The sequence below is a fragment of the Nanorana parkeri genome, unplaced genomic scaffold (genome assembly GCF_000935625.1).
Source record: "Nanorana parkeri isolate BGI_ZX_2015 unplaced genomic scaffold, ASM93562v1 scaffold789, whole genome shotgun sequence".
NCBI classification, from domain to species: Eukaryota; Metazoa; Chordata; class Amphibia; order Anura; family Dicroglossidae; genus Nanorana; species Nanorana parkeri.
This window is the reverse complement of record NW_017307057.1, coordinates 373251-385843: the sequence shown is the minus strand read 5'-3', so window position 1 is coordinate 385843 and position 12593 is coordinate 373251. Positions and strand designations below refer to the sequence as shown.

The 12593-nt window shown below is 38.2% G+C and overlaps 1 protein-coding gene across 1 annotated transcript in view; it reads left to right on the top strand.

The window, feature by feature from the left end:
- Window positions 1-12593, top strand: part of KHDRBS2 (KH RNA binding domain containing, signal transduction associated 2) — a 190893-nt gene that overhangs the window by 112359 nt on the left and 65941 nt on the right. The window contains exon 8 of the mRNA XM_018564849.1: window positions 12110-12237. Within this exon, the coding sequence (XP_018420351.1) occupies window positions 12110-12237 (128 nt within the window). The remainder of the gene's footprint in view (window positions 1-12109; window positions 12238-12593) is intronic.

Sequence of the window (12593 nt, the reverse complement as noted above, 5' to 3'; positions counted from 1 at the left end):
ATGATCATAATTTATCTATGAAGGGAGTGTAAGAAGGACTGTGTTATGCTCCTGTTGTATATAAGATCTTACCAGCAGTACAACAAGGCAATTCAGGCAAAACTTGTCAGTTTTTTAGAACATGTTCTTTTTTAGTTTCCAGTTCTAAAATAGATTACCCAAGCCATATGACTATATTAAAAGTAATCAGTTAAATGTTCTAATACAGTCCAACATTGAATTATTAATAAGATATATTCTCATAAGCACTGACATCTGTGTTAGAAGCTACCTGCAGCCTCCTATAGAAATGGGCACTTGGGCTTCATGGTAGTTCAGGGGCGGGAATGTCATTTGTAGTAAAGCTGTCTTGTACTTTGCTTTTTCAAAATGTTTTCAAGAATTACTTTTTAAGAGGTTCTCTTGGACGGCTTTGCACATTATAGCAGCTGTGGCACACAGCTTCCTTTACAGGAGATGTAGACACAAGTGTGTGGCCCTCAGAGCCAGTGTTACTCAAGGGGGGGGGGGGACTTTTCAGGAAGAGTGGATTGCTCTCACTAAGAAGACACAGTGTCATGTACCTGGTAAGAGCCTGAGATGACAAGGGTGGCCTCTTTTGCTTCTGTTGTCCCAACAGTCCTGTTAATGGTGTACAGAGGGTATAGGAATGGAAGAGGGGCATGAGTGCCAGATAAATTAGATATACCAGAGCTGCTGATGCTGGTGGACCAGTCTGAAGGATGATGAGGATGGTCACTTTCTGTTAAATTATTTCAGCAATGGGTGAAGCTGGCACTGGTGCAGAGCAGAGCTGAAGTCAGGAACAAGCCGGGTTATAATCAGGTGGGCACGAGGTACTGAATCAGCAAACAGAGGCAGAATCAGAAGCATGCCGGGTCAGTAATGTGCAGGCAAAGCAGTGCAGAATCAGTATGCAGAAGGAAGGTCCAGAACAAGTTGAGGTCAGGGGCAGGCTGCAATCAGCAGCGTCCAAGAACAAGCCGGGCCAATATCAGGAATAACAGGATCAGGAACACAGGAAACAAGGCATACGCTGAAGAACTCTCAGCAAAGCAAATGTACAGAGCTCCTCCTTAAATAGGCCTCCTGGCGCCAACGTTCAATGGGTGCTAGTGCAAGAGCGTGCGCATGTGTGCAACGAAGACGGGCAACCCTTCTCTAACAGATCGGATAAACATGCAGATGGACTATGCATTGGGTCATCAGCCTGCAGCTCTCATGAACATACCATACAGGGTGACAATGCTGCTCCTGCAGTTAGACACCCTGTGATGGAAAGTACACTTTCTGGTAGGATCACTAACAATAAAAAGCCTGCACAAAAGTTTTTTTCTCATTTAATTGTTTTTAATGGCATCCCCGTCTTAGTCAGTAGGGTTTAATATTGAGTTGGTCCACCCTTTGCCGCTATAACAGCTTCAACTCTTCTGGGAAGGCATCCACAAGGTTTAGGTGTGTGTCTATGGGACTTTTTGACCATTCTTCCAGAAACGCATTTGTGAGGTCAGGTACTGATGTTGGACGAGAAGGCCTGGCTCACAGTCTCCATTCTAATTCATCCCAAAGGTGTCCTGACCTCAACCAAACTGAAAATAAGTATGCTTATCCTGGTGTGCAGGTCAGTCAAGTTCATATACCCCAAACTCCCTCATCCATGTCTTTATGGACCTTGCTTTGTGCACTGGTGCTCAGTCATGTTGGAACAGGAAGGGGCCATCCCCAAACTGTTTCAACATAGTTGGGAGCACAGAATGTCTTGGTATGCTGATGCCTTAAGAGTTCCCTTCACTGGAACTAAGTGGCCAAGCCCAACCCCTGAAAAACAGCCCCACACCATAATCCCCCTTCCACCAAAATTTACACTTGGCACAATGCAGTCAGGCAAGTACCGTTCTCCTGGCAACCGCCAAACCCAGACACGTCTATCAGATTGCCAGATAGAAGAGTGTAATTCATCACTCCAGAGAACGCTTCTCCACTTCTCTAGAGTCCAGTGGTGGCGTGCTTTACACCGCTGCATCCGCCGCTTTGCATTGCACTTGGTCATGTAAGGCATGGATGCAGCTACTTGGCCATAGAAACCCATTCCATGAAGCTCTCTATGCACTGTTGTTGTGCCAATCTGAAGGCCACACAAAGTTTGGAGGTCTGTAGGTATTGACTCTGCAAATGGTTGGCGACTTTTGCACACTGTGCACTTCAGCATGCGCTGACCCCGCTCTGTCATTTTACATGACCCACCACTTCATGACGGAATAAACGTCAGTCAAAGTACCGCAGCGCTGAATACTGAAAAATGGCCTGGCCAGGAAGGGGGTCTAAACACCTGGTCTTGAAGTGGTTAAAGAGGAATTTGTAATTTAAATCCTTGCCTATAAGATACAGTCAACAGAACTGTCAGTGTGATGTGTACAATTGTGTGGGATCTCTTATTGTTATTTAAGAGGTATCTGTTAATTGTCAAGAATGGTTGGATCAAGCTGTACGTAAAGTAGATTATCCTTTAATATGTCATGACTAATTGAATTCTGTAAACTAATCAGTAATATGTGATCCTTAGCTGATTCTATTTCTAAGTTGTGATGGCAATAGTTACAGATATATGAAACACCATGCAGATATAATTGTATTATTTTAACTCATATCTTAGAGCCATGATTATCAAAACATATAGATTGTCTGTTTGTCCTTTTTGAACAAATCTTTTCTCTGCTATTGTTGTGCCATTGCTCTTTAGCATTCTGAAGAAATGTATTTGTAACATGAATCTAAGTGAAGAACATTACTCACTACTCCAGTGGCAACACTCCAAAAATGGTTCTCTGAAAAATAATCTTCCTTGCCCTTCAGTGTATTATTCAGGGCAGGAGGATCACCCTTGTTCTGACATTTTAGCATGAGTAATTGGTGCTTGTAGAATTTATTGTTTCTCCCCTCCATTATTTTGGTCAAGTGCAAGGAAGGGGAAACAACATGCACATTCAATAGCTGTGTTGCATGATTTAAAAGTACCAGGCATGAACAGCAGTTCAATTTTTCCGGATGCCTTCAGAGGGAACAAATGATAGCAAGAAAATAGACATTAGTAAAGCATGACCAAGTGAAATACAGTACACAGTCTATAGGAAAACAAGTAAAATATACAAGTGTAGAAAGATTTTTTTTAAAAGCTAACCTCAGTAGCATTTCTTCTGTAATGTGCTACATGCATCAATAAACTTCAATATGATTTAAAAGTAAACAGAAAAAAATCATCTGCAATCAAATGTTATTTATAAAATACAAAATGGAAAAACAAAAACAAATGTCTTGTTTATTGTTGTGTATTTCTATATGGTTATTGATCCAGGATTCAGCAGATGCCCATGACCAATTAATTTAAGGAGGAATGTTTCCACAAAGCTTTTACACCAAGATAACGATCCTTATTTTAATGTTGTTACTGTCATTTTCAAATGTTATTCTGAGAAACAGCAGTCTCCTTTTTGAAAATAAGTATGCTTATCCTGGTGTATTACACTTGTGAATTGAGCCTAAAGTATGTTAACGTTTTCTTGTAATAACTGTAGACTGTTGTGTGTAAGCGTACATGAAAAATATGGGAAAAAAAACCATGAAAAAAGCCAATGCTGACCTCTCAATCTGAAAATGCTAGTTGCCGGAGCTTCAGGCTGAGCTTCTTGCTTCGATAAATTTAGTCACTAATCTGGAACCGGTGTAAGGACTTATTACTTTTCTCTGACTTTCCTTATGTGCATGCTTCTTCCAGAAATCTAGAACCTAGATAATAGTAAAGTTAGTACCTCAGCTTAATGCCGGGCAATTGAACTTATCAGTAATTAGTCACATTTAAGTGGACTTGTTCTGTAATGTTGAAGACACTTTGCTAATTATACAAGTAGGTTCTGCAGTTCTAATGAGTATCAGGAAGCAATTGTGCATTTTTAATGTTGCACTTTTGGAAAAAAAAGCTGATCCTTGCAAAATGGTATTTTGTATTTTATTTTTTTTGCATGGGTACATGTTCCCCCAAGCAGTCCCCAGCTCTCCATGTCCTTTGTTTGATTTAGGGAGTCATTTACCAGCTGACAATTGAAATAGTATCTTTTTTTCTTAGTGAATATCACTTTTACTTATGTACATCCTACAGATGCACTACTTGACAGGAAGGTTTAGGACATTCCCGAGCATGTCATTTAAAGGAATTGTGCATTTTAATGTTGCCCATTTAAATATTATTAAAAGAGCTGCTCCCCGCCAAACATTATTTTTTGGGGCAGTTCCCAGCTTCCAATGCCCCGTTTGTTTGACAATGCATTGCCTCTTAGCTTTGATAATGGTCAGAACTGACTCTAAGGATCCAGCTCCTATTGACTTCAATGAGGTTCATAACGGGATAAGTTCAGCGAACTTCCTTCAAACCAAACCCAGGCTAGGCTCATCACTAGTAGAGATGATAAAGTGGCTTTATATGAGGGTGATAGAATGTACTCCTTTGACCCAAAAGAGAACTAAAGGCAAACAAAGATTTGACTTTAGTTCTTTTTTAATACAGCAGTGTTTCTCTGTTTTTTAAGTCATGGGGCCCTTTAAAAGTATGCAAAATCTTGAGGCACTCCAGTCCAAAATGTTAAAACATAAATGTAAAAATTAAAAAAATGACATGTGATCACCCTAAAATCTAATTCTAATTCTAAGGGGGACCTCACGAAAAAAAACAACATAAAAATGGGGTATGTCCTTTCACATTAGAGACCTCCTTTACATCAGAAGCCCCCTTCAAATTAAAGTCTCTCCTTCTAATCAGGAGCTTCCTTCACATCAGAGTCCCCCCTTGGCATCAGAATCCCTACCTTCACATCAGAGGCCCCACCTTCACTTCATACCCCCTTTTACAGCAGAGTCTCCCCTTTACATCAGGAGCCTCCTCTTCACAGCAGAGTCCTCTCCTGTCCTACCTTCACAGCAGAGCCAACCTTAGTTTCCACTTCACTTTCCCCCTTCACAGCACAGTCCCCCACAGTCTCCACTTTACAACAGAGTCCCCCTCAGCTACCCCTTACTGCAGAGTTCCATTCAGTCCCCTCCTTCACAGAAGAATCCTCCTCAGTCCCACCTTTTACAGAAGAGTCACCCCCAGTGCCCAGCAGGGTGAAAGACAGGTCAGGTCTGGATGGAGGCAGATTTGCATCTTCTGCTTGAATCCCACCCACCCTGGATTAGCATCATATGTTTCCATTGTACTGATGGATGTCCCACCTGCACCATGAAAATACATGCAGCTGTGTCAAGGCACCCCAGTGTGAAATGCTGTAATACAGAAATACATTTATGGAAGAGCATGTAATATGTAAAACTCACTTTAAATAATTTGTAATGTTAACACTGCAATAATAACAACTCAAAACATGTGCTCAATTAAAATACACAGTACTTTCCTTTCAATATAAATATAGAATGGCCAGCCTCTCATTTATATGACAAATACTTGCTGTGTATAGTGGCAGCAATGTTTCCTTCAGACAGTTGTTTGCATCATATAATTTTCTGGGGTAACAGATATTGGAATGTATCCTTTTTGTTTTAGAAATCATTAGACAAAGAAAAATAAAGAATCAGCTTTATTACATTTGAAGACTACACAATTGCAAAATAAATATATGGACCAACTGACGCATATTTTCATGCACCTTACTTAAAAGTAAGTACACTGAAACAGTCAACAGGATAGTAGTCTTGACAAAGACTTTTACAAGGAAGGACATGTGGCAAAGGTAGATGGCTCATAAATGAGCCACAGAGATGGTTCAGACAGCACAGATTCATAATTCAGGGTCCAGTGAACACAGACAAAACAAGACAGCCAGAACAAACTAAAATCAGCAACAGGGGACAGAAAAATGCAATGGTATTCAGGTATGCAGGGAAGGCTCAAGCTCTTCAAGCACAGAACTGTCAGACAAGATTCTTTTTAGTAAACGCCCAGGTGGTGGTAAAAGAAAATATACATTTCCAAGCACACATAGATCCCCAGGTTTATACAAATAAACAGCGATATAAAACCTGTGCACATGCCTTAGTGTGCTTCTGATCACGGCAGCACTATCAGCTATCCATAAACTTTACTTCTACTGTACCTAACACTACTGTTTCTTTGTTTGCTAGCTGGCTGTGCAATTGTGTATACAATTTGTTTCTTTATTTGATAATTATAATTTGAACTGGGATATACAATGAAGTGTAAGAAAAATATATAATAAATACTTAATGGGTATGCAAATATAACATAGCCAAGAGTGACATATGAGCCAAGGGCAAACAATCACAAGTTTTCCTAACTGAAACTGTGAGATCCTCCGGCATCTCAAGTCACGTCAACTCATTTTAAAGCAATTTGAATAGATATGACAGACACAAGAATAAGCTATTACTAAATGGTTAGAAAAATACTGTAAACAACTGAACGACTTGAAGGCACAGTGAAAGAATAAGTAACTGAAATGAAGAATGACATGAATTTGGGATCTTAACGAACAATGGGATTGATGAAATATGGCATGGACATTGCGGCTGCCTTTTCTGTGTGCAGGTGACACTTGGTGACATCTTTTCATCTCCTGCCTCCACATCCTCTCTGTTATTGACAACCCATCATCATAAGGCCCCATTTCCTATATTGCAAAATGACTCTTTAGGTGAAAGGAGACCAGGATGATAAAAATGTGTTGGGGCAAACATACCTGTGATTTTAAACACTGACAGTGTCAATATAATAAATAGATATACCTGGAAAGTTGTATACAGTTGTAGTCAAAAGCTGTTTATTAACCGCATCACACCTGTGGGTAATATTACAGTACTTTTGTGATTTCTGTTTAACCCTCTGACAATTTAACTGATAGCATTCTTATAATTGTTATATCAAAGTACATTTTGCACTGTTTAAGGGCTGATAACAGTTTTGTTTCTGTTCACACTTAATTCCTAATTATAAGCAAGATAAATGATAAAAAAAACGGATTTTACTTTATTCACTAAGCTAAGTGAACATTTACTTTGCAAGACAAAGATTTAAAACATTTGTGGTTTCTTTAGTTTCTTAACCACAGTTAATGCAGTCTGAAAAATTACTCCAAAAACAATTTACTAGTTCTCATAAATTGAAACTTCTACATAAAGGTTTAAATCGTGATCATATATATCTATAGGTGTGTGTGTGTGTGTGTGTGTGTGTGTGTGTGTGTGCGTGTAAGTTGCGTGCGTGCGTGCGTGGGTGCATGTGTGTAAAAATTTTAATTATTGTTAGTAGATTTTTAATAGTTATTATAATTGTCACTCTCTTTTTACCCAGGAATTTATTACTGGTTTTCAGTGTTTGCAGTACTTATGGATTCTGAGTAATCTTGCTCTTAGTTGAAGCCACTGCAAGAAGGAGATTATGGTACTGCAATCTGCACTGGCAGGGGCAGGATAAAACATGCCTCCATTTTTACTTCTTGATACCCACTTCACTTGTAGAAAGAAAACTAGATGCCCACACTGAAAATAGGTCAGCATTTTCTGTTCACACTTAATTCCTAATTATAAGCAAGATAAATGATAAAAAAAACGGATTTTACTTTATTCACTAAGCTAAGTGAACATTTACTTTGCAAGACAAAGATTTAAAACATTTGTGGTTTCTTTAGTTTCTTAACCACAGTTAATGCAGTCTGAAAAATTACTCCAAAAACAATTTACTAGTTCTCATAAATTGAAACTTCTACATAAAGGTTTAAATCGTGATCATATATATCTATAGGTGTGTGTGTGTGTGTGTGTGTGTGTGTGCGTGTAAGTTGCGTGCGTGCGTGCGTGGGTGCATGTGTGTAAAAATTTTAATTATTGTTAGTAGATTTTTAATAGTTATTATAATTGTCACTCTCTTTTTACCCAGGAATTTATTACTGGTTTTCAGTGTTTGCAGTACTTATGGATTCTGAGTAATCTTGCTCTTAGTTGAAGCCACTGCAAGAAGGAGATTATGGTACTGCAATCTGCACTGGCAGGGGCAGGATAAAACATGCCTCCATTTTTACTTCTTGATACCCACTTCACTTGTAGAAAGAAAACTAGATGCCCACACTGAAAATAGGTCAGCATTATGCTCAAGCATCAGCCAAGTAATCAGGAAGCAATGCCTAATGCCTTCTACTGAAAAATGTAAATCGTGATCATATATATCTGTGTGTGTGCGTGTGTGCGTGTGTGCGTGTGTGCGTGTGTGCGTGCGTGTGTGTAAAAATTTTAATTATTATTAGTAGATTTTTAATAGTTATTATAATTGTCACTCTCTTTTTACCCAGGAATTTAATACTGGTTTTCAGTGTTTGAAGTACTTATAGATTCTGGGTAATCTAGCTCCTAGTTGAAGCCACTGCAAGAAGGAGATTATGGTACTGCAATCTGCACTGGCAGGATAAAACATGCCTCCATTTTTACTTCTTGATACCCACTTCACTTGTAGAAAGAAAACTAAATGCCCACACTGAAAATAGGTCTGCATTATGCTCAAGCATCAGCCAAGTAATCAGGAAGCAATGCCTAAGCGGTTACTGGTAATTAGTAGCAGTCTAGAGTGGTTTAGTACACCACATAGCTATGTTAAGCTCAGAATTTACTTTATGGACAAGGCAGTCTATTTCTATGTTTGTCTGCATTAATCTGTGTAAATACAATCTTATAACAATTATTTGATTCTACTTAATGTGCCATCATGTGGTCATCATGAATGTTAGTATTTTTTTAACATTTTCAACTAACTGGTGAATACTAAAAAGGTCACGTTTTGCCTATGGATTGCCCATAATCCTGCATGAGCCAAGAAATAAAATAATTTTAATCAATACATCTGATTAACTGAAGGTCTTCCCTGACTCACTTGATGATCAACCTTTTAAATTCTTATACTGTACATTAGACATTAACTTTTGTGAATGCAGTATTAATAGCATTTGAAAGAGCTGTCCATTTCTTTAGAGCTTGTCAGGATTAAGGGAAAAATATTCTTGACTCTCTATAGTATATAAATTGCTGACATTACTTGTATGAATTCTAAAAGTGGAAGCTTCATTCATTCTGTAGTTGAATCAGCTATCTTTTACAAACTGTTGGTATGTGTAAAGTCCCTGCTACAACCTATCAACCTATCAACTGATTGCAACTGTCATTTTGCTTTTAATGGGAAAATTTTCTCTTAACCTTAAACCTTGGAATGTACATTTCTGTAGTCTTAATATACAGTAATATAAATAATTAAAGTCAATAAAATGTCCATAACTTTACTTGCAGAAAGAAAGTGGGTGTGATTTCAGCTTAAGTTCAAATACATGTGAACAGATTTGCACTTAGAGAGTGATACTGATAATTTCTTCTTATAAATAATTGTTTTCCCATCTACATAACTGTTTGATAATCGACTTATCATTACTGCATACCAGAGCTATTACTTATGTTTGCTTTTGTCTAAAATATATAGAACCATTTTTTTGTGTTTGTGTTCACTTCTTGTTAATGGAAACAGTTGCTTAATAAGAAATTTTGATTAAATTAGTTTTTCTGTAAGTCTATGACATTTAAAAGCTTTATTGGAAAAGGTTGGCACCAGGCACTTTTTTTCACTGACCTAAAACTGTTGGGGTACATGCATTAAATAATTTCAGACAATGTAGCACAAAACTAATGAAATTATCATTACTATTGATTATAAAGCCAAATGGGGAGCCCGGGAGACTAGGATCAATGCTTTAGGAATGATATGAGATAACTTAACAAATAGTTTGAAGATCTTTTAAACTGAATTTAAAGAATTTTAGGGTTCAGGTGCTGCCACAGAATACCACTGATCTTAAAGAAACTACAATATATGTATTCAGTACTCTATTCTCAAAAGGCAGATCAATCAATCCTTAAAATTAGTAGCAGGGTACCTGACCTTAACCAGACCACAAAATTCTTACCTACCACGGGATTGATTTTTAAAGTTGCACTGTTTTGAAACAAGATACGTGATTGCTCCACAGTTTGTCCCCACAGTCTCCTCCCTGGTGTCCTGAGCACTGCTTAGTTATTCACAGAAATGCCACTGCATACCTTGTCTAGGTAACAAACATATCTGTTATGCAAAAAGCAGTCATTACCTATACATGGGGATTTCCTTTTCAACTAGTCTTCAACACAACAACCAGTTCCATACAATGAAGGCCTTAGATGATGGGACATATATTAAATTCACAATGTCTTACTTATGTTTTCACCCTGGCCATCAGGCCCAGTGACAAGAGAACCACCTTGTCTACCCAGATCTTCACAGCAGCTTGGAAAATTTTACTCACCACCATTCTAGAAAAGAAAAGTAATTTGATTAACCAAGTCACCTTTACTAATGATGTCACTATCTCACCATCTCTTTAACTACTACTGATTTTTTTAGCTATAATACTTCCAGGATCTCTTAAACTAGCTTCAGCAATATTGTTTATATGATTATTACTATTTAAAGGAAATTATATATCTGTTTTCTTCTAAGACATTTTCACCTGCCATAGGTGCACTGCCCATCTCTCATATCTACTACGTGTAAAGTTGTCTCAAATAATGTATGGAACTTCAATACCCTTTTTAAAAGACATCATCTGAGAACTAAAGTATATGAAATCCATTCAGCAGGAGAACCTACTTCCCCTGATTGTTACAAGGAACTAAGAGATTGTAGCTATATACTCAGTTTCTTGGAATTTAATGTACATATAAAGAACATATAATTCAGATTTAAATGGAAGAAAACCTCTTTGCACCTTTCTAGACATGTGCACCGGCAAAAAATTTAGTTTAGTGCGTTTCGGATTTTTTGTTATTTAGTTTTTGAGATTTGGGTCCGAAAGTTGGTTCATTTTGGGATTTGGATTCGAACTAATCGAAAATTTTCGTTAATTTTGGATGGGTTAAATGATATTTATGAGCTAATTTTTGTTGCAGCAAAGTGACATTAGAAAAAAAGTGAAATTTTTCTTTTTAACTTTTGACAGTCCACAGAAACAATAAAAGGTTTAGGTCTGGTAGGAATTTAAGGATGGACCCTATTGCCAAAAAAAACAAACCAAAAAAAAGTGTGGGGTCCCCCTAAAATCCCTTACCAGACCCTTGTTCTGAGCAGCAGCCTGGCAGGGCAAGAAAGGGGGGAGGAAAGTGCATCTGGTCCCCCTCCTGCACTATACCAGGCCGCTTGACCTCAACATGGGGAGGGAGCTTTGCCAGGGGGAGACTCCCTGCCAAAGCACCGTGTCCCCATGTCGATGAGGACAAGGGTGTCTTCCCTACAACCCTGGCCCAGTGGTTGTGGGCATCTGCGAGCAGGGGGGGATTATAGGAATCTGGGTGCCCCCTTTCATAAAGGGGCACCCATATGCCACCCTTCCTTCTGAATGAGTAAGGGGTAGTTGTTACCTCTACTCATTCACCAAATACAGTAAAATAGTAACTAAACACACCACACCATAAAATGTTGTTTATTTGAAAAAAAACACAACACAGTTTATGACAAGTCTTTTATTTAAAAAAGTCCATTGATGTAATCCACAGCTCAATCACGTCATCCAGCGATGTAGATCTTTATCAATCTGGATGGACAACAGCCGCTGACTTGCCGAGAGAAAAAGTACACAAAAGAGTACAAGTGCACTGCCAACACGACCGATCCCAACTAACTCTTGCCTCAAAATGACAGCTCTGCTCCCGAATGTCAACAAAGGGGCAGAGTGAATCATGATGTTATGGGACTTGTTCCTCCCCTTTATTGACATTTGGAAGCAGAGTTGTTATTATGACTTTTGTTTTGTTTTTTTGGCACTGATGTCCCCCCCAAATTTCTACCAGACCTAAAGGGTCTGGTATGAATTGGGGAGGGGATTGCACACTGTTTTTTCTGTGTTAATGTTTAACAACATAAATTCATTCAAAATTCAGATGTAGTTTAGGTAACTGACATAAAAATACACAAAGTTTTGAAAAATGTATGTTACTTTGCAACGTTAATTATTAGTTAGCATCACTGTTTTCTATTTTGCAGGATTATAATGATGAAATTCGGCAAGAACAATTAAGGGAGCTGTCCTATTTAAATGGTTCTGAAGACTCCAGTCGAAGTAAAGTGACAAGAAGTAGAGGATTAAGATTAGTTCCTACGACAACTGTCAGGTAAATTTTCATTCATTGTAAAGCAAGGTTAGCCAAAATTTGTCCCTTTGACTTTGGTGAAGCTACAAATCCCATAATGCATCTTCATCTGGAAGTCATGCCTGTGGCTGTAAGAATCTTTCAATGCCTAATGGGATTTGTAGTTTCAACACAGCTGGAGGGCTGAAGTTTTGCTACCCTGTAATAAAGTTCCAGTTTTCTTCCGTTCACTATTGCACCTGTAAGAAAAATAATTGGTTTAATGTAGAGCTGTCGTAGCAGCATTTGACATTTCTGTTTCTGGGATACAGCCAAAACAATAATTTCAACTATTGGATAATTTTTGGTCAATTTGCTTTCTTTCAAAGATTTCCTTA